The sequence below is a fragment of the Oncorhynchus kisutch genome, linkage group LG17 (genome assembly GCF_002021735.2).
Source record: "Oncorhynchus kisutch isolate 150728-3 linkage group LG17, Okis_V2, whole genome shotgun sequence".
NCBI lineage: Eukaryota > Metazoa > Chordata > Actinopteri > Salmoniformes > Salmonidae > Oncorhynchus > Oncorhynchus kisutch.
In genome coordinates this window covers 29,887,053-29,909,138 of record NC_034190.2, presented here as the reverse complement: position 1 = coordinate 29,909,138, position 22,086 = coordinate 29,887,053, and the positions used below count along the sequence as shown (strand labels likewise).

General features: G+C 44.3%; 1 protein-coding gene across 8 annotated transcripts in view; it reads left to right on the top strand.

Annotated features, from left to right (window-relative positions):
- Window positions 1–22,086, top strand: part of akap9 (A kinase (PRKA) anchor protein 9) — a 137,422-nt gene that overhangs the window by 99,788 nt on the left and 15,548 nt on the right. For 5 of the 8 annotated variants that reach the window (XM_031793529.1, XM_031793533.1, XM_031793528.1 and 2 more), the window contains 14 exons: window positions 837–1,069; window positions 1,336–1,455; window positions 4,164–4,184; window positions 5,460–5,627; window positions 6,342–6,446; window positions 6,795–6,947; window positions 11,596–11,682; window positions 12,150–13,196; window positions 13,401–13,541; window positions 13,635–13,679; window positions 13,849–13,965; window positions 14,159–14,203; window positions 18,361–19,095; window positions 20,003–20,063. In XM_031793529.1, the coding sequence (XP_031649389.1) occupies window positions 837–1,069; window positions 1,336–1,455; window positions 4,164–4,184; window positions 5,460–5,627; window positions 6,342–6,446; window positions 6,795–6,947; window positions 11,596–11,682; window positions 12,150–13,196; window positions 13,401–13,541; window positions 13,635–13,679; window positions 13,849–13,965; window positions 14,159–14,203; window positions 18,361–19,095; window positions 20,003–20,063 (3,078 nt within the window). The remainder of the gene's footprint in view (window positions 1–836; window positions 1,070–1,335; window positions 1,456–4,163; window positions 4,185–5,459; window positions 5,628–6,341; window positions 6,447–6,794; window positions 6,948–11,595; window positions 11,683–12,149; window positions 13,197–13,400; window positions 13,542–13,634; window positions 13,680–13,848; window positions 13,966–14,158; window positions 14,204–18,360; window positions 19,096–20,002; window positions 20,064–22,086) is intronic. The other 3 variants (XM_020505389.2, XM_020505388.2, XM_031793531.1) reach the window with 2 other exon arrangements.

Genomic DNA, 22,086 nt, shown 5'->3' with positions numbered 1-22,086 from the left:
TGCTTACGCTTTTTCTTTTTTGATTCACTTTTCTACGTCATGGTTTGTCATGTTAATGTCTTATGGGTCAGTGTGATCATTCTCATTTGATTTATGATTGAGCATGATTGAAGGAATCGGATAAGCTATATTTTGATACGTAGATACTGTAAGCTTAAGTATTTCCTCATTGGCAATCATCTTTGCTCCTAGAGTTTAGCTCACCCTAATCTTATTTCACATTATCCATGCTAACATCGTGACAATGTCCACTACCTTTGGAGTTAAGATGATTGCTCAATTAGGAATTTGTCCCACCCCTTGCCTGCAATTGCATATGAGGCATGGATATTGCAATGTCTCAGCACTGTCTATGTGCTTGGTCTGTGATTTGCACTCTCTTACCCTTTTATCTGTTGAACTAATACAATGGGGGTTTTGATCTCCTGGGTGAAGCAATGTTGGTTGGTTGGTTTAATGTTGGTTAAATGATAGCATCGGATTAGTATATGTTGGGAAGATACTGGGAGTGAGATTGTTAGATATGTTATACGTGATGCTGAAATGGCAGACTGTTTTGGGGGCATTTTGTTAAAAGCGGCCATCTCAATAATGTAATAATTTTAAAATGAATAAAACACAATTTTAGAACTTCTGAGACAAAAACCGCTGAATATACTTAGGTTTTACATTAATAGGCTGTAACTGAGTCCACAAGAACTCCATCTCAGCATCCTGTCCTGTCCATTGATTGAATGAAACATCTATGTCCAAAATCATTGACTCCTCCCTTCTAAAGCGACCTTATGTGTGACGCCTTCTGTCCTTCCCTCCCTCCCTCCCTCCCTTCCCCCCAGACCTCCTGGAGGAGACTGAGAAGCTGATGGCTGAGAAGGTAGAGGTGCAGCGGCAGGCAGAGAAGGAGAGTCTGGGCCTCCTGCACCAGGTGAAAACACTGGAGGCTGAGCTGGAGGAGCAGGTCAACCGGGTCATCGAGCTGGAGCATGCCCGCAAGACGGAGAACGGCGACCTGCTGCAGCAGATCCAGGCCCTGGAGAAACAACTGGAGAAGAACCGGAGGTTCCTGGATGTAAGAGAAAGAGGGGAAGGGAGAGATGAGAGAGGGGGGATGGATGCATGACTGGATGGATGAATATGGATAGTGAGATGGGAGAGATGGATGAATGGGGAGGGGTGGATGGGGGAGGACCTTAGGAACTATGTTGTTTTAAAGTATACAGATTTACACAAATGTTACATGAATGTGCATGTTGGTTATTGGGGATTAGGCAGTGCATAAGGTATTTCCCTTAGGCACTCTTTTTTAAAGGCTTGGTCTTAAAATCTGATCCCCAGGAGCAAGCCATCGACCGGGAACACGAGAGGGATGTCTTCCAGCAGGAGATCTTGAAACTGGAGCAGCAGCTAAAGAACAGCCAGAAGCAGCAGCCCGGCTCTGAACAAAGAAGCAGAGAGGTAACAATTCAGTTCCGCAATGGCCCCAGCATTGAGCCATGTGGGACCCCACAGTCAGTTTCTCGCTCCTTTTGTTCCGTCACAATGGGAAAGGCAGTAATGTAGATGCTCAGCTTGTAAAAGTGGACTGTTGTAGCTTTTTACATGAGGACTCAGTGTCTTCCAGGACAATGGGGAGGTAGAATTTCCTATGGTTACCAGAATATGATCCCAGACTAGTTCAACTGGAACTGTTGCATCAACATGTATTGTGAAGGAAAATGTACGTATAGTATTTACTGGATGGGGTTGTTTTTGTTGTGTTTTTTTCCGGGCGAGGGTTGATTTGTCGATCATCACCATGGTGATTTATATTGAACTGTAAGGGGGTGTGGATATGATGTGATTTGTAAGTCATTTTGTAGAACTGTAGTATTTAAGGCTTTTTAATTTAATATTTTATTGGACATAATAGGTTTTAAGTGGTTTTGTCCGTGTCACTAAACACTTAATATATTTTGAGTCTTTCGAAAAAGCAGATTTCATGGCGAGGTTACTCTCACACTGTGTTGTAAGCTACCTTTCTCAAGTAAATATCATTCGTTACAGTGGGGCAAAAAAGTATTTAGTCAGCCACCAATTGTGCAAGTTCTCCCACTTCAAAAGATGAGAGGCCTGTAATTTTCATCATAGGTACACTTCAACTATGACAGACAAAATGAGAAAAAAAATTCCAGAAAATCACATTGTAGGATTTTTTATGAATTTATTTTCAAATTATGGTGGAAAATAAATATTTGGTCAATAACAAAAGTTTATCTCAATACTTTGTTATATACTCTTTGTTGGCAATGACAGAGGTCAAATGTTTTCTGTAAGTCTTCACAAGGTTTTCACACTGTTGCTGATATTTTGGTCCATTCCTCCATGCAGATCTCCTCTAGAGCAGTGATGTTTTGGGGCTGTTGCTGGGCAACACAGACTTTCAACTCCCTCCAAAGATTTTCTATGGGGTTGAGATCTGGAGACTGGCTAGGCCACTCCAGGACCTTAAAATGCTTCTTACGAAGCCACTCTTTCGTTGTCCGGGCGGTGTGTTTGGGATCATTGTCATGCTGAAAGACCCAGCCACGTTTCATCTTCAGTGCCCTTGCTGATGTAAGGAGGTTTTCACTCAAAATCTCACGATACATGGCCCCATTCATTCTTTCCTTTACACGGATCAGTCGTCCTGGTCCCTTTGCAGAAAAACAGCCCCAAAGCATGATGTTTCCACCCCCATGCTTCACAGTAGGTATGGTGTTCTTTGGATGCAACTCAGCGTTCTTTGTCCTCCAAACACGACGAGTTGAGTTTTACCCAAAAGTTATATTTTGGTTTCATCTGACCATATGACATTCTCCCAATCTTCTTCTGGATCATCCAAATGCTCTCTAGCAAACTTCAGACGGGCTTGGACATGTACTGGCTTAAGCAGGGGGACACGTCTGGCACTGCAGGATTTGAGTCCCTGGCGCGTAGTGTGTTACTGATTTTAGGCTTTGTTACTTTGGTCCCAGCTCTCTGCAGGTCATTCACTAGGTCCCCCCGTGTGGTTCTGGGATTTTTGCTCACCGTTCTTGTGATCATTTTGACCCCACGGGGTGAGATCTTGCATGGAGCCCCAGATCGAGGGAGATTATCAGTGGTCTTGTATGTCTTCCATTTCCTAATAATTGCTCCCACAGTTGATTTCTTCAAACCAAGCTGCTTACCTATTGCAGATTCAGTCTTCCCAGCCTGTTGCAGGTCTTTGGTCTTGGCCATGGTGGAGTTTGGAGTGTGACTGTTTGAGGTTTTGGACAGGTGTCTTTTATACTGATAACAAGTTCAAACAAGTGCCATTAATACAGGTAACGAGTGGAGGACAGAGGAGCCTCTTAAAGAAGTTACAGGTCTGTGAGAGCCAGAAATCTTGCTTGTTTGTAGGTGACCAAATACTTATTTTCTACCATAATTTGCAAATAAATTCATTAAAAATCCTACAGTGTGATTTTCAGGATTTATTTTTCGAATTTTGTCTGTCATAGTTGAAGTCTACCTATGATGAAAATTACAGGCCTCATCTTTTTAAGTGGGAGAACTTGCACAATTGGTGGCTGACTAAATACTTTTTTCCCCCACTGTATTACATTATGATATTTCTGCTGAGCATCATCGTAATCTTGACCATGGAGGTCTGTCTTTGCATTATCATTGCATCTGCTGTCATAACAGCGGTGACATACTGCGTGTCTCTGGTTTATTGTACGTCAATTGAGTTGTGGCTTGTTTCAGCTAAAAGTCATTATCATCATAGCTCCACGTCTCTTTGACATGCTGTGGCAGTGGCTCTGCTTGCTGTTGCCATCAGCTGTGTTTTATATTAGTTGCCATGCTGCTGTTCGTGTTCAAAGTCTTCAGCTGTATTATAATGGCATGTGTTGTGGAAACGTTTCACTAAAAGTCACTCAGAGTTAGTTGAATTGAATTATAGTTGTCTCTTTTTAAACATCATTGTAGATACTGCACTGGCCTGTTTTTGCTAAGCTAAATGCATTTAGCTTTATCACAGCAGCCTTTCTCTGCTATCATAATCTTAGCGCCATTCCTTCTCCCTCCACCTTCTCCTATTAGTCAATGCTATGCTCATTAAAGGCCATTCTCTCTCCTTTCCTCCTCTTCCCTCCTCTCTCCCTCTCCTATGGCAGGTGGATCAGCTGACCTCCCAGGTATTGCTATTAGTTGCATTGAAACAGCCTCTCTCATTAGCAAAACTCCATCAGTTGCATGGTAGCAACCTGTCATTGTAAACCACGTCAGATCCCCCCCCATTTTCCCTTCCTCTGCTCTCTTTCTCCTTTTTGTCCCTTTAAATATTCCTCTGTCCACCATAGCAGGTGGATCCGCTGCCCTCCCAGCTATTACTGCTGCTAGCATCATTGAAAAGGCTCTACTAATAAATATCATTAGCTGCACTAAAACCCCACCGCTCCCTCCCTCTTCCCCTATTTTTCTCCCTTTCTCTACCATGTAGCAGGTGTGGATCCTCTGACCTCATAGAATTGCTCCCGCTTACATTAATACTGCCGTTGTTCAGCCGCACCATAGTCAAGCCATCCTTGTTTCTCCTTCCCTTCTGCTCCTCCCCTCTCCCACACGGCAGGTGGCTCAGCTAATCTAACAGCTATTGCAAGTAGCTATTGCTAGTAGCTAACATATACTGAAATGTAGCTTCTCTCATATTGAAGCATATCATCTATTCTGCATTTTGATTAATTTTTTTATCTAACTAGGCAAGCCAGTTAAGAACAAATTCTTATTTACAATGACGGCCTACCAAAAGGCAAATGACAGGTAGTCTTTCTTTGCCATCCTCGCTGAAGCTCTCCTCATTCCCTCTACCCCTAGTGATGGAGGGGGAAAATCGCTACATTTAATTATCGTAGTATAATTTTTTTATATCAATGCTTAGACTCCAAGTATCGATTTGTAAAATACGCAATTTTTATTTTTTTATTTATTTTGTTACTTAGCATTAGCGTGCGCTATTTGGCTCTACCTGTGCCAAAACTCTGCTTCTTTCTAAATAGTGAGCCAACATGGTTCCAGCACTTTTATTTCCATGAACAATCAAAATCTACATTTTCTCATGCGGTCTTTGAGTAATATGTTTGGAACATCAAATTGCAATTCGATTGCAGTATCGAATAGCAATACAAATAGAATCACGAGAATTGCAATATATATCGGATCGGCACCTAAGTATCTGATAATATTGTGCCGTGAGGTCCCTGGCAATTCCCAGACCTACTACCCCCTCTTTCCCTCCCTCTTTTCCAAACGGCAGGTGGATCAGCTGACCTCCCAGTTACTGTGTTGTGTTGCTACTAGCTAGCCACATTGATACATTGAAGCTACAGACTGTACGATCCTCACTGAAAACTCCTCTTTCCCTCCTTCTCTCCTCCCGCTCCTTTCTCCTCCTCAACCCTATACTCTCCCAGGTGGATCAGCTGACCCAGCAGCTGAGGGAGAAGGCAGACTGGTGCAGCGAGCTGCTACTGGCGTCTGAGCAGCTGCAGCGCGAGGCGGGCGAGCGCAACGAGGAGATCGACAAGCTGGAGGGCCGCATCCGCGAGCTGGAGCAGGCTCTGCTGGCCAGCACAGAGACGGTGAAAGAGACGAAGGGGGGGAGGGGTGGAGATAGACAGGGGAGGAAGATGAAAAAGAGAGGAGAGGAACAATGGAGTGGGAATAGTTAATGATGCTGTGTTAATGTTAGCGGGGGTGTGTGAGTGAGAGAAGATGGAGTGTGTGACTGTTTCAGAATGAGAGTTTGTATGTTCTGGTCGAGTGTGAGATAATGACAGCGTGAAGCTACATGTGTATATGGGTGTTTGTGTGTGTACATTAGTAAGAAAGGAGACTTGTACAGACAGTCCCTGATGTCAGGGCTGAGAATGTGTGTGTGCCCATAATAATGAGTACTGCACCCAAGTACTGCACATATCAAACTCATTCCACGGAGTGCCCAGTGTTTGCTGGTTTTCACTCTACCCTTGTACTTCATTGATTAATTAAGTTCACTAATTACTAAGGAACTCCCCTCACCGCAGACACTCGGCCCTCCATGGAATGAGTTTGACACCCCTGAAATACCGCAACCAATATCACTGTTGGCAGGCTAAAACACTGAGCAGTGAAAGAAATGTCCCCATAACTTGCTACTGCACAGATGATTAAGTGTATGAGATCGCAGCTACTGTATATGATGTATGGCTGTGCAGTTGTGTGTGTGTGCTTGTGTGTATTATTGTGTGTGTTCGCCACGCATGACCTGGTTGCTAAATAATAATATTGTGGCGTTGCGTGCATATGTGTTTCAGGTGGAGGATAAGAGGCAGGATGTGTCTGTTAGTGGGCCTGGTGACTCCTCACTGGAGGCTCAGCTACAGACTGAAAGAGAGGCACTGGACAGGAAAGAGAAAGAAGTAATGTATTAGACTTATGGGGGGTTTCTTTCTTTCACATGTTTGGAAGGGAATAGATAAGTAGCCAATCCAGCAAAGTGTCAAAGCTAGCCAGCAAAAATCTTGATTGGTTATCACGCCCCCAATGATTTACATAAAATGGGCCATTCCTCTGCTTGTTGCATCCCTTTGCCTGCCATCTTTCACCTCGCCTCAAATCACACTCCTTCAATTACCAATGATGTACACAAGACAGGTCCCCACTTGGATTTCAAGTCCCCTGTTCATGTGTCGATGCCTTGGTCCTCAGTTAGACAAGAACACACAACACGCCAGCCTGACTCCCCCCTTCCCACTCCTCCCCTCCAGATCAGTAACCTGGAGGAGCAGCTTGAGCAGTTCCGGGAAGAGCTGGAGAACAAGAGTGAGGAAGTGCAGCAGCTCCACATGCAGCTGGAGATCCAGAGGAAGGAGCTGAGCACCCAACAGCAAGACCTGGAGACCAAGGACAGCATGCTCCAGGTAACCGGCCAGCACATAGCTAGGCTAGCATGTAGGTAGCCTTTGTCCCCATACAGCTAGGCTAGCATGTAAACTCAGCAAGAAAAGAAACGTCCTCTCGCTGTGAACTGCATTTATTTTCAGCAAACTTAACAGGTGTAAATATTTGTATGAACATAACAAGATTCAACGACTGTGACATAAACTGAACAAGTTCCACAGACATGTAACTAACAGAAATGGAATAATGTGTCCCTGAACAAAGGGGGGGGGGGGGAGTCAAAATCTAAATTAACAGTCAGTATCTGGTGTGGCCACCAGCTGCATTAAGTACTGCAGTGCATCTCCTCATGGACGGCACCAGATTTGCCAGTTCTTGCTGTGAGATGTTTCCCCACTCTTCCACCAAGGCACCTGCAAGTTCCCGGACATTTCTGGGGGGAATGGCCCTAGCCCTCACCCTCCGATCCAACAGGTCCCAGACGTGCTCAATGGGATTGAGATCAGGCTCTTTGCTGGCCATGGCAGGACACTGACATTCCTGTCTTGCAGGAAATCACGCACAGAATGAGCAGTATGGCTGGTGGCATTGTCATGCTGGAGGGTCATGTCAGGATGAGCCTGCAGGAAGAGTACCACATGAGGGAGGAGGATGTCTTCCCTGTAACGCACAGCGTTGAGATTGCCTGCAATGACAACGAGCTTAGCCGGATGATGCTGTGACACACCGCCCCAGACTGACGGACCCTCCAGCCACAAATCGAGTACAGGCCTCGGTGTAACGCTCTTTTCTTCAACGATAAATGTGAATCCGACCATCACCCCTGGTGAGACAAAACCGTGACTCGTCAGTGAAGAGCACTTTTTGCCAGTACTGTCTGGTCCAGCGACAGTGGGTTTGTTCCCATAGGCAAAGTTGTTGCCAGTGATGTCTGGTGAGGACCTGCCTTTACAACAGGCCTACAAGCCCTCAGTCCAGCATTTCTCAGACTGTTGCGGACAGTCTGAGCACTGATGGAGGGATTGTACGTCCCTGGTGTAACTTGGGCAGTTGTTGCTGTCCTGCACCTGTCCCGCTGGTGTGATGTTCGGATGTACCGATCCTGTGCAGGTGTTGTTACACGTGGTCTGCCACTGCGAGGACAATCAGCTGTCCGTCTGGTCTCCCTGTAGCGCTGTCTTAGGCGTCTCACAGTACGGACATTGCAATTTATTGCCCTGGCCACATCTGCAGTCCTCATGCCTCCTCGCAGCATGCCTAAGGCACTTTCACTCAGATGAGCAGGGATCCTGGGCATCTTTCTTTAGGTGTTTTTCAGAGTCAGTAGAAAGGCCTCTTCAGTGTCCTATGTTTTCATAACTGTGACCTTAATTGCCTACCGTCTGTAAGCTGTTAGTGTCTTAACGACCGTTCCACAGGTGCATATTCATTAATTTATTATGGTTCATTGAACAAGCATGGGAAACTGTGTGTAAACCCTTTACAAGGAAGATCTGTGAAGTTATTTAGATTTTTACAAATTCTTTTTGAAAGACAGGATCCTGAAAAGGGGACATTTCTTTTTTTGTTGCTTAGTTTAGGTAGCCTTAGCCCCCCCACACAGCTAGGCTAGCATGTAGGTAACCTTAGCCACCACACAGCCAGGCTAGAACAGTGCATCGGAAAGTATTCAGACTCATTGACATTTCCCACATTTTATGTTACAGCCTTATTCTTAAAAAAGAAATCCCTCATCGATCTACACACAATACCCCATAATGACAAGGCAAACCATGTTTTTAGAATCTTATTCCATAAAAAGAAAATATATATACAGTACCGTTCAAAAGTTTGGGGTCACTTAGAAATGTACTTGTTTGTGAAAGTGTTAGTGGAATTCTAAATTCCTCTGTATTTCCCAATCAGAATTATTACTCTGTCAATGCATTCTAAAGGGATTGTAAGACCCAATATTTTTATAAGAAATGGACAGAGTCCCGGTCTTAAAAGTCAAGTAGCAGCGTTTAATTCAAGAGAGTACTCCCTACATACACATTTTACCACAGGTTATAAACTGAAAATGACGTCAGCGTTTTCCTAAATGTTCTAACTCTTCATAACACCGGTAGAGAGGCCCCATAGTTCTCGAGTCTCCTCTCCTAAACCCAAGGTCAGTCAGTATAAATCAGCATTATAGACAGTCTGGAGATAGTCCGTTCCTGCCACCTGGAGATTGTACAAATGAATGAACTAAGGAACAGACCTTCATTGTTACTAAACTCCTGACTACATTATATACAATTGGGAATGGGAGCAAGAGAGAAAATGCATATATGTACAGTACATTATAGCATTTGGACTAGTCAGTTCTGATTGGAATGTTTACATAATTAGTCATTCAACCATAATTTCCTCCAACAGAAAGAAAAGCCATTAAGCCATTGTCCATTAAAATAACATCAAATTGATCATAAATACAGTGTTAACATTGGTAATGTTGTATATGACTTTTGTAGCTGGAAACTGCAGACTTTTTTCTGGAAAATCTACATAGGCGTACAGAGGCCCATTATCAGCAACCATCATGCCTGTGTTCCAATGGCACGTTGTGTTAGCTAAAACTAAAAACAGTTTTCAGCTGTGCTAACATAATTGCAAAAGTGTTTTCTAATGATCAATTAGCCTTTTAAAATGATAAACTTGGATTGGCTAACACAACGTGCCATTGAAACACAGGAGAGATGGTTGCTGATAAGGACCTCTACACCTATGCAGATATTCTATTAAAAATCAGCCGTTTCCAGCTACAATAGTCATTTACAACACTAACTATGACTACACTGTATTTCTGATCAATGTTATTTTAATGGACAAAAAAATCTGCAATTCTTTAAAAAAAAAATGTTTTAAGTTGTACCAAAGGATACAAAATGTCAGAATAATAGTAGATAGAAAGATTTATTTCAGCTTTTATTTCTTTCATCACATTTCCAGTGGGTCAGAAGTTAACATACACTCAATTAGACCTCCTTCCCAATGAATGTGACATTGACATGCATCAGTTGACATGCCGGTAAGTGAAATCGAACAGCTGATCAAGCTGTCGTGACCGAATGCTGCAGACTTAACGCATTCACAGGTCACTATGGAGGAGTTTTGGTTCTTGACTCAAAGGGAATACCTTGACGTCTCCCGCTGAGAATTAATGCCGGGTTCAAAACAACCAGGAGCTCGGAACTTGCATATCAGACTTCAGTACGTTCAAGACAACTGGGAACTCGGAAAGAACGAGCTCCGACTGGGAAAAAATTGGAATTCCAACTCTGGCCTCTTTCTAGAGCTCTGACTTTCCGACCTAAAGATCACTTGCATCATGATTTGACCTCCTATCCTTCAGATTTCCTAGTTGTTTTTAAAGCATAATAAAACTCATCGTTGGCTGCCCTTTTTGTTAGCTAATGTCTGTGTGATGCTGGATTTAGTGCTCTCATTTGCATTAAAACCAAATGGGCCTGTCGATCCAGATTGGATGAGACAGCAGAGATGCGTGCTCACTTTCAACCACGCTCCCTGACTTTGAGAAGCTCCGACACGACATGCGTCAAGCGCACCCATCTCTAGTGGTGGTGAGATAAGAGACATTATGTCAGACTAATTTGCAATTGACTGCCTCACATTAAAAGTATGTGATGGTAGGTTGAGGACAATCAGAAATACTGTTAGAATGTTTTTCAATTGACTGCCATAGCCCCAAATTATAAACGTTAACATTGGCTGTGATTTTATTCACATGGGTGGGGTTGTGAGAATTTTCAGATGTCAAAATGGAGTCAAAAGTTTGGGAATCCCTGTACTATAGGTAATCCTTAAAGCAGCAAGGTTGACACGTGGTATCCATCTGCTAAACAAAGCTACATAAAGACAGACCATTCAAATTATATATCAAAGGATAAAACAAGTGTGCTATTAACCGTTGCTACACTACAAAAACATATTACGATGTTTATCGATACTGAAAAACCTGCTAGTAGATTAAGACCAATCATTTTATGTAGAATGGTTCATGTAGACTTCTCTTTTGGTCAAACTGATAGGTCTGCACCTGGGCAATGTTTGCAGCTAGCTAATAGGTTAAAAAGAGTGTTAAGTGATAGAAACATTACATTTAACCTTTTTTAAATTTATAACTTTTCGGTCTTTCTTTTTAACCTTTTGGAAATAACAAGTGTTAACAGACTGCACCGGTGCAAACTGGCCCTAATCAAGTGAATAGTCCGCTGTGACACTAACATAGTCCATTCTAAAAGACAACCCAACTTTAAAAATGGCTAATATGGACTCCTCTAGCTACAGTATATTACATAGACATTTCAGTCCCAATTTTAAATGAAAAATATACTTTTAAGATTTAATGTAGCTTTCATAAACCCGTTATAATGCCTGTATAGATGCTACAGAAGTAATTTACAAGCAAATGCTATATATATGCCACATTAGCCAAAGCACCAAATGTGGTACCTGTTGGGCTAATATTGTAGGGATAGGTAGTATCCCCACCCAAAGATAAAGACCCCCCCCCCCCCCCCCTTTTAATGTTCCCTACTGTTTTAGTCCCAGTTTAAGGGTGATATTTTTTGTGTGTTGAGAGCCTGCAGATTATAATCTCCGACATATGATAAACTTTTGAAGGTGATGGAGGAGAAACACAGGGAAATAGCTCTTCTTAATGAGCAGATGGCTAAGCTTCAACACATGGAAACAGCCCCTGACAACAAGGTAACCCCATATACATATACGTTAGACAGACCACTTGTTCTTCTGTTCACATATATGTATATCTTTGTGATAATGGATAAGTGTTTGTGTTGTGTGACAGCCGTTCCTTTTATTTAGTATTTTTGTTGTGGCGTAACCCACCATTTTATTTTAGGTTTTGGTAAGTAGGCCTCTGTTGTGTTGTGAATTTTTCTTTAAGTTGGCTTACTAAAGAGACACTTGGAACACCCTAGAATTGTCCAACAAATCATAATTGGTACCTGAAGTACCATTATTACAGTTGTCTCAACCAAACATTTTACCTAATTGGCTGAGACTCATATACTATCTATCACATAAATATTATCAATAACTATAATGCCGTGGCACAACTGTGTCTCAGAGGTTTAACAGAAAGCATGAGCCGGTCTTTTTCCTCCTCACCTTCGTCCTTATTCCTACATTCACTGCTCTGTCCTTCCCTTCAGGAAATCAATGCGAGGGATGAGCTACTGCGAGATCTGGAGTCCCAGGTGGAGTGCATGCGGAGCGAGCAGCAGCGCCTGAAGAGGAACAGCGAGGAGGAGTTGGAACAGCTCAACGCCGTTATCGACAAGCTCCAGGAGGAGCTGGCCAACATTGAGCGGAAGCAGTTCTCGGAGATGGAAGAAGAGCTCAAGCGCCAGTTGGAGAGCCAAGTCGGAGGTCCCAGCAAGGAGGAGTATGACGAAATGAAGCAAAAGATGGACCTGGCCACACTAGAGCTGGACACCATCAAAGCCGAGCACTGCTCACTCCTGGAGAGGTACCGATGCTTGCAGGAGAGCAGACTAGCATTAGCCGAGTCGGAAAAGGAGCTGTCGGACGACATGGCGATGGAGCTGCAAGATGCCCTGAGGGATAAGACGGCGGCGTTTGTAGTGGTGCAGGCTCAGATCCAGGCACTTGAGCAGAATGCCACCTCCAGGGTGAAGGAGCTGAGCCTTAGCGTCCAGAAACTTGAGGCCTGTGTCACAGAGAGAGACTCTGAACTGACCCGCTGCCGGTTCCTGGTGGAGCGGGCCCAGGAGGACGCTGACGACCTCCAGCGCAAGGTCCAGGACCTGGAGGACAAGCTGAGGGAGAGGGTGGCCACCGCGCTTGTCAGCCAGGCCCAACTGGGCGCTATCCAGCAACAGCTGCATCAATCGCAGCAGTCCAAGGGCCAGAGAGCCAAAGAATCCGTCCACCAGGATCCCAGGGGACAGATGGAGGTACCAGACTTTGGGTTTGCAGGAATGTCCCGAGCAGTGGAGATCCAAGGAGCCAAACATGGCCCCACTGGGAAGGTGGTCCTCCTGACGGAGAAGCTCCGCGAGCTGGAGGTAGGCCTGAGCGGCATGCAGAAGGACCAAGAGCTGCAGAAGCAGTTACTCTCCAGCTCCGAGGAGGAGGTGCTGGAGTACGAGAGGAGGCTGGTCTTGCTCATGGACCTGCTCAATCAGATGAAGACGACCAAGCCTGTTGGACGCCAGAGAACATTTCCAGCCACAGAGGTAGTCAACTTTAGCCTTGACTATTGTCTCTGGGGTTAAGTTAGCTGTAGCCTGCACCGCATCCTATGAATTAGTTTTTGTGGGGTGGAGTTAGCCTGCTCTAGTTTCCATGGATGAATAAATTTGCTTACACCTACACTGCCTGGAGACGTTTTTCACAGGTTAAATGCTGACAAGCTGCTGTCTCTTTGAACTCTGAACCAGACTGCATCTTCTGGAGGCAACGAGTTGGCTGTGTCTGAGATTCTACAGGAGCTACAGAAGGTCAGGGACGAGGCTTCAGCCACCAAAGAACAGCTCAGCAGTTACAAGGAGAGCAGCAATAAACTCCAGCAGGAGCTCAAGGTATGTAATATCACACTCAACAACCATGTTAGATTAACCCTCTGTTATTATTGCATGAGAGAGTGTTACAATTGTCACGTTTGACTTTTTTAGGCAAAAGAGATCGCAATAGCCAACCTTCAAGAAGACCTTCAAAGGGTAATTAACTAATGTGAAAGGGAGTTCCTCAGATTGCCAGACACAGTACAATTCTACTTTGCCTCAGATTTGCTAAAGTATTGCAATACTTTCTTGTTCTTGACATTATCTTAAATCCATTGTCTTGAAATCCAAGTTTTAGAATTTCTAACATCCAACTATTCCCCAGGTGTCATCGGGAGGCAGTGAGGTGAAGATGTCTGAGCTCCATCGGGAGCTGAAGGAGGTCAAAGAGGAGCTCAGCAGCTACAGGGAAAGCTGTGACAAGCTACAGGAGCTTCTACGGGTATGAACACAGTCACATTCAACCAGTGTTCAGCAATGGAAAGAACTATGGGAGTCGCAGTCTTCCAGTGCCGAACTTCATTTGTTGATTTATTAATTGTCCATTTTGTGTGGATAACAGTACATTTTGAAAATGTTGACCATTTTAGTGATTAACCAATTTGACCATTTCATTTAAAAAAATTGTACCAAAGGAGGGAGAGATGACCATCACACATCTCAAGGGAGAACTCGACCGGGTATGTACAGTTGAAGTCAGAAGTTCACATACACCTTCACATACACCACATACAGTCAAATACATTTAAACTCAGTTTTTCACAATTCCCGACATTTTAATCCTAGTAATAATTCCCTGTCTTGGGGCCTCCCAGGTGGTGCAGTGGTTAAGGGTGCTGTACTGCAGCGCCAGCTGTGCCACCAGAGACTCTGGGTTCGCGCCCAGGCTCTGTCGTAACTGGCCGCGACCGGGAGGTCCGTGGGGCGGTGCACAATTGGCAGAGGTTGGCGGGTAGGGATATCCTTGTCTCATCGCGCACCAGCGACTCCTGTGGCGGGCCGGGTGCAGTGCGCGCTAACCAAGGTTGCCAGGTGCACGGTGTTTCCTCTGACACATTTGTGCGGCTGGCTTTGGATGCGCGCTGTGTTAAGAAGCAGTGCGGCTTGGTTGACTTTCGCATGACTTTCAACCTTCGTCTCTCCCAAGCCCTTACGGGAGTTGTAGCGATGAGACAAGATACCACGAAATTGGGGATAAAACGGGGTAAAATTATAAGTCTTTAAAAAATATATATATATATTTCACCTTTATTTATTTAACCAGGCAGGCAAGTTGAGAGAGAACAAGTTCTCATTTACAAGTGCGACCTGGCCAAGATAAAGCAAAGCAGTTTGACACATATAACAACACAGAGTAAAACAAACATACAGTCAATAATACAGTAGAAAAATAATATATACAATGTGAGCAAATTAGGTGAAATAAGGGAGGTAAAGGCAATAAATAGGCCATGGTGGCGAAGTAAATACAATATAGCAATTAAAACACTGGAATGGTAGATTTGACAGTAGATGAGTGTGCAAAGTAGAAATACTGGGGTGCAAAGGAACAAAATAAATACTGTAGGGGAAGAGGTGGTAGTTTGGCCTATTTATAGATGGGCCATGTACAGGTGCAGTGATCTGTGAGCTGCTCTGACAGCTGGTGCTTAAAGCCAGTGAGGGAGATAAGTGTTTTCAGTTTCAGAGATTTTTGTAGTTCGTTCCAGTTAATGGCAGCTGAGAACTAGAAGAAGAGGCGGCCAAAGGAGGAATTGGCTTTGGGGGTGACAAGTGAGATATACCTGCTGGAACGCGTGCTACGGGTGGGTGCTGCTATGGTGACCAGCGAGCAGAGGTAAGGCTGGACTTTACCTAGCAGGGTCTTTTAGATGACCTGGAGCTAGTGGGTTTGGCGACGAGGGCCAGCCAACGAGAGCATACAGGTCGAAGTGGTGGGTGGTATATGGGGCTTTGGTGAAAAAACGGATGGCCGGATGGCACTGTGATAGACTGCATCCAATTTGTTGAGTAGGGTGTTGGAGGCTATTTTGTAAATGACATCGCCGAAGTCTAGGATCGGTATGATGGTCAGTTTTACGAGGGTATGTTTGGCAACATGGGTGAAGGATGCTTTGTTGCGAAATAGGAAGCCAATTCTAGATTTAACTTTGGATTGGAGATGTTTTATGTGAGTCTGGAAGGAGAGTTTACAGTCTAACCAGACACCTGCAACAATTTCTGCAGATCATTTTAGAAAGAAAGAGTCCAGATTGTCTAGCCCGGCTGATTTGTGGGGTCCAGATTTTGCAGCTCTTTCAGAACATCAGCTGACTGGATTTGGGAGAAGGAGAAATGGGGAAGGCTTGGGCAAGTTGCTGTGGGGAGTGCAGTGCTATTGACGGGGGTAGGGGTAGCCAGGTGGAAGGCATGGCCAGCCGTAGAAAAATGCTTATTGAAATTCTCAATTATAGTGGATTTATCGGTGGTGACAGTGTTTCCTATCCTCAGTGCAGTGGGCAACTGGGAGGAGGTGCTCTTATTCTCCATGGACTTTAAAATGTCCCAGAACTTTTGAGTTTGTGTTGCAGGAAGCACATTCCTGCTTGAAATAGCTAGCCTTGGCTTTTCTAACTGCCTGTGTATATTGGTTTCTAACTTCCCTGAAAAGTTGCATTTCACAGGGGCTGTTCGATGCTAATGCAGAACACCAAAGGATGTTTTTGTGTTGGTTAAGGGCAGTCCGGTCTGGAGAGAACCAAGGGCTGTATCTGTTCTTGGTTCTACATTTTTTGAATGGGCATGCTTATTTAAGATGGTGATGAAGGCATTTTTAAAGAATAACCAGGCTTCCTATACTGACGGGATGAGGTCAATATCCTTCCAGGATACCCGGGCCAGGTCAATTAGAAAGGCCTGCTCGCTGAAGTGTTTCAGGGAGCGTTTGATATTGATGATTGGAGGTCGTTTGACCGCTGACCCATTACGGATGCAGGCAATGAGGCAGTGATCGCTGAGATCTTGGTTGAAAACAGCAGAGATGAATTTAGAGGGCAAGTTGGTTAGGATGATATCTATGAGGGTGCCCGTGTTTACGACTTTGGGGTTGTACCTGGTAGCTTCATTGATCATTTTGTGTGAGATTGAGGGCTTCAAGCTTAGATTGTAGGATGACCGGGGTGTTAAGCATGTCACAGTTTAGGTCACCGAGCAGCACGAGCTCTGAAGATAGAATGGGGGGCAATCAGTTCACATATGGTATCCAGAGCACAGCTGGGGGCAAAGGGTGGTCTATAGCAGGCGGCAACGGTGAGAGACTTGTTTTTAGAGAGGTGGATTTTTAAAAGTAGAAGTTCAAATTGTTTGGGTACAGACCTGGATAGTAGGACAGAACTCTGCACACTATCTCTGCAGTAGATTGCAACAACACCCCCTTTGGCCGTTCTATCTTGTCTGAAAATGTTGTAGTTAGGGATGGAGATTTCATAGTTATTGGTGGTCTTCCTAAGCCAGGATTCAGACACGGCTGAGACATCCGGGTTGGCAGAGTGTGCTAAAGCAGTGAATAAAACAAACTTGGGGAGGAGGCTTCTAATGTTAACATGCATTAAACCAAGGCTTTTACGGTTACAGAAGTCATCAAAAGAGAGCACCTGGGGAATAGGAGTGGAGCTAGGCACTGCAGGGTCTGGATTCACCTCTACATCGCCAGAGGAACAGAGGAGGAGTAGAATAAGGGCATGGCTAAAAGCTATGAGAATTGGACGTCTAGGACGTCCGGAACAGAGAGTAAAAGGAGCAGGTTTCTGGGGGAGAGAAAATAGATTCAAGGTATAGTGTACAGACAAAGATATGGTAGGATGTGAATACAGTGGAGGTAAACTTTGGCATTGAGTGATGATGAAAGAGATATTGTGTCTAGAAACATAATTGAAACCAGGTGATGTCATTGCATGTGTGGGTGGTGGAACTGAAGGGTTGGATAAGGTATAATGAGAAGGGCAAGAGGCTCTACAGTGAAATAAGCCAATAAATGCTAACCAGAACAGCAACAACAACAACAACAGGCGGGTTGCAGGAGAGTGTTTTGAAGTAGAGTTTTTAGAAAAAATATATATAAAAAGTTACGTGAAGAAAAATACATAAAATATATATACACGGGACAAGACGAGGACAAGGGACATCTGATTGCTACGCCATCTTGGAAAATAATCTTAGTCTTAGGTCAGTTAGGGTCACCACTTTATTTTAAGAATGTGAAATGTCCGAATAATAGTAGAGTGATTTATTTCAGCTTTTATTTCTTTCATCACATTCCTAGTGGGTCAGAAGTTTACATACACTCAATTAGTAGTTGGTACCTTTGCCTTTAAATTGTTTAACTTGGGTCAAGCTATTCAGGTAGCCTTCCACAAGCTTCCCAAAATAAGTTGGGTGAATTTTGGCCTATTCCGCCTGACAGAGCTGGTGTAACTGAGTCAGGTTTGTAGGCCTCCTTGCTCGCACACGCTTTTTCAGTTCTGCCCACACATTTTCTATAGGATTGATGTCAGGGCTTAGTGATGGTCACTCCAATAACTTGACTTTGTTGTCCTTAAGCCATTTTGCCACAACTTTGGAAGTATGCTTGGGGTCATTGTCCATTTGGAAGACCCATTTGTGACCAAGCTTTAACTTCTTGACTGATGTTGCTTCAATAAACATTCGACTTCTACTGTACATCTTGCTGCAAAGCAGAATATTCCAACTTTACTCAGCAATATGGAAAAAGATCTGACTATTGACATGTCTTCACTTGTATGGGTTTGGGTGTCCCCTAAATTCATCTTTGATAAATCTCTGTTCTTTCACCTCCCAGGCCTCATTGGAAGGTGATGGTGCCTCCACATCCAAGCTTCTCCAAGAGCTCCAGGAGGTCCGAGACGAGGCAGCCGCTACCAAAGGACACCTGAACAGCTTCAAAGAGTGCAGCGAGAAACTCAAGGCCGAACTCCAAGTCCGTGACCTGTCAATCGCTCAGCTCAAAGAGGAGCAACAACAGCTCAGAGTAGCCTTGGCGAAATCCGCGGAGTCACTGTCAACACTATCCCCAGTATCACCATCTCAGTCTCCCTCACTCGATCAGCAGCAGCAGCAAGCACCACCCTCCCATCCGAAAAAGAAAGTCAGCAAACCGCAAAACCAACGCCAGGGGTCCAAGGGAAAAATGGCTGCCAAAGACAAACCATCGCTCTCCAGGAAGAACTCTGCCGCGGCAAACCAAAAGTCTTCCGACAAATTGTCCGGTCAATCGTCTGATCTTAGTGGATCTCAACGTCCGCCACATACAGACACTGGCACCCAGACGGAGACATTTTCCTCCCAAAAATCTGGCCAGCCCAGATCTGTTTCAGAGGAGGAAGAGGTGGAGGAGATGATCGGGGAGTACCAGGAGAAGATCGTACAAATGCAGGAGCTGCATGCGGCAGAGATCCTGGACATGGAGGCCCGGCACATCGCAGAGAGCGAGGTCCTGAAGCGGGACAATCAAATACTGGAGGAGGAGTGCAAGGCTCTCAAGACCGTCATCGATAAGCTGCAACGCTCCCATGAAGTAAGTCCATTGGACGACATCAAATCAAACCTTTTGTCACATGCGCCGAATGTAACATGTGTAAGCCCTAAACCAACAGTGCAATTCAAGAAAGAGTTAAGAAAACATTTACCAAGTAAACTAAAGTAAAAGATTATAAAAAAGTAACACAATTAATTAACATTGAGGCTATATGCAGGGGATACTGGTACAGAGTCCATGTGCAGGGGTACAGGTTAGTTAAGGTAATTTGTACATGTAAGTAGGGGTGAAGTGACTATGAATAGATAATAAACAGCGAGTTGCAGCAGTGTAAAAAAACTAATAGAGGGGGTGTCAATGTAAATAATCTGGTGGCCATTTGGTTAATTGTTCAGCAGTCTTATGGTTTGGAGGTAGAAGCTGTTAATGAGCCTTTTGGTCCTAGACTTGGCGCTCCGGTACCGCTTGCCATGCGGTAGCAAAGAAAACAGTCTATGACTTGGGTGACTGGAGTCTTTTACAATTTTTTGCGCTTTCCTCTGACACGCCTAGTATATAGGTCCTGGATGGCAGGAAGCTTAGCCCCAGTGATGTACTGGGCCGTACATACTACCCTCTGTAGCGTCTTACGGTCAGTTGCCGAGCAGTTACCATACCAGGCGGTGATGCAACCATTCAGGATGCTCTCGATAGTGCAGCTGTAGAACTTTTTGAGGATCTGGGGACCCATGCCAAATCTTTTCAGTCTCCTGAGGGGAAAAAGGTGTTGTCGTGCACTCTTCACAACATCCCAGCAGAAACCCGGTTTCAGTCTGTTTTCTTCTGTTTGGTGCCTAATTTAACATGACCCACATGATTTAACATGATGAGCTTGACATTTTTATGGGGGAGTAGGCTGTTTTGGAACTCACTCTTCTGTATGCTGACCTGGTTTCATGCCCTCTAGGCTCCCTCATCGAGACCAGAGCATCCTGCAGGATCGAAATTCAAAGACGGCTACACCAGTGGTAAGTTAATGTAGTGTCACATATCCCACCTCCATGCCGAATTGTTCTTGAGGTCACGTGTTTTCCCTAGTAATCACAATACCCTAGGCCAGGGATCATCAACTAGATTCAGCTGCAGGACAATGTTTTCTGAAGTGGATGGTCAGGGGTCCGGAACATAATTACAAATAATTTGTTGACTGCAAATTGACCTCAAGTAGCCCAAACAAAAAAACATAATAATTTCAAACCTTGCTTACATTTGTATACGATCATGTGTCTCCCTGTTATGCGTATGAATACTTGGGAACAGTATAAAACCACCCGTTAGCTAAATTCGCCCCCAGTTGGGGAACCCTGCCCTAGCCTATATAACACTTTCACAATTTTTGGACCGAGTAACCTAACCTTTACACAAATGCAGAGTAATATATATAGCTTACGCTCAGTCATGGTTGCGTCAACCCCCCTCATGCAGACCAAGGAGCATCATAAGCCACCCTGGCTTCATCCTGTCATTATCTGCACGTGGGCTGTTGTCTTAACCCCACCCTGGCTTAGTTTCCCAGATGCAAGGATGATTTTGAGACAATGAGGGATTTTTCTACTCCTAAGCTTTCTCTAGTAAAACACATTCTTGGCTATGTAATGCAGAATTTAACTAATTTGTCAGCTCAAGCCATCTCCAGTGACCATACGCCCAGATTAGCTGCAAGGAACTAGAGTGGCACCCATGAAAACGGACGCTAACAGGACAGAAATGTCTTACTATTAGTTAAATATGAATTGTTAACCATTAATATTAAAAAAAGGTAAATATGTAATGTTTTTATCACAACACTCTTGGCATTCTGTCAACCAGCTTCATGAGGTAGTCACCTGGAATGCATTGCAATGTGTGCCTTGTTAAGTTCATTTGTGGAATTTATTTTCCTTAATGCGTTTGAGCCAATCAGTTGTGTTGTGACAAGGTAGGGGGATATACAGAAGATAGCCCTATTTGGTAAAAGACCAAGTCCATATTATGGCAAGAACAGCTCAAATAAGTAAAGAGAAACGACAGTCTATTACTACTTTATGACATGAAGGTCAGTCAATACTGAAAATTTGTGCAGTCGCAAAAACCATCAAGCACTACGATGAAACTGGCTCTCACGAGGACCTCCACAGGAATGGAAGACCCAGAGTTACTTCTGCCGCAGAGGATAAGTTCATTAGGTTTACCAGCCTCAGAAATTGCAGCCCAAATAAATGCTTCACAGAGTTCAAATAACGGACGCATCTCAACATCAGCTGTTCAGAGGATACTGTGTGAATCAGGCCTTCATGGTCGAATTGCTGAATAAAATCTCTACTAAAGGACACCAATAAGACGAAGAGACTTGCTTGGACCAAGAAACACGAGCAATGGACATTAGACAGGTGGAAATTTGTCCTTTTGGTCTGGAGTCCAATTAGAGATTTTTGGTTCCAACAGCCATGTCTGATCAGCGGTGTGGGTGAACGGAGGATCTCCGCATGTCTATTTCCCACCGTAAAGCATGGAGGGGGAGGTGTTATGGTGTGGGGGTGCTTTGCTTGTGACACTGTGATTTATTTAGAATTCAAGGCACACTTAACCAGCATGCCTACCACAGACATCTTCAGCGATTCGCCATCCCATCTGGTTTGGGCTTAGTGGGACTATCATTTGTTTTTCCAACAAGACAATGACCCAACACACCTCCAGGCTCTGTAAGGGCTATTTTACCAAGGAGGAGAGCGATGGTGCTGCACCAGATAACCTGGCCTCCACAATCACCCGACCTAAACCATATTGAGATGGTTTGGGATGAGTCGGAGCGCAGAGTGAAGGAAAAGCAGCCAACAAGTGCTCATCATATGTGGGAACTCCTTCAACATAGTTGGAAACCATTCCAGGTGAAGCTGGTTGAGAGAATGCCAAGAGTGTGCAAAGCTGTCATCAAGGCAAAGGGTGGCTATTTGAAGAATCTCAAATATAAAATATATATTTTGATTTGTGTAACACTTTTTTGATTACCAC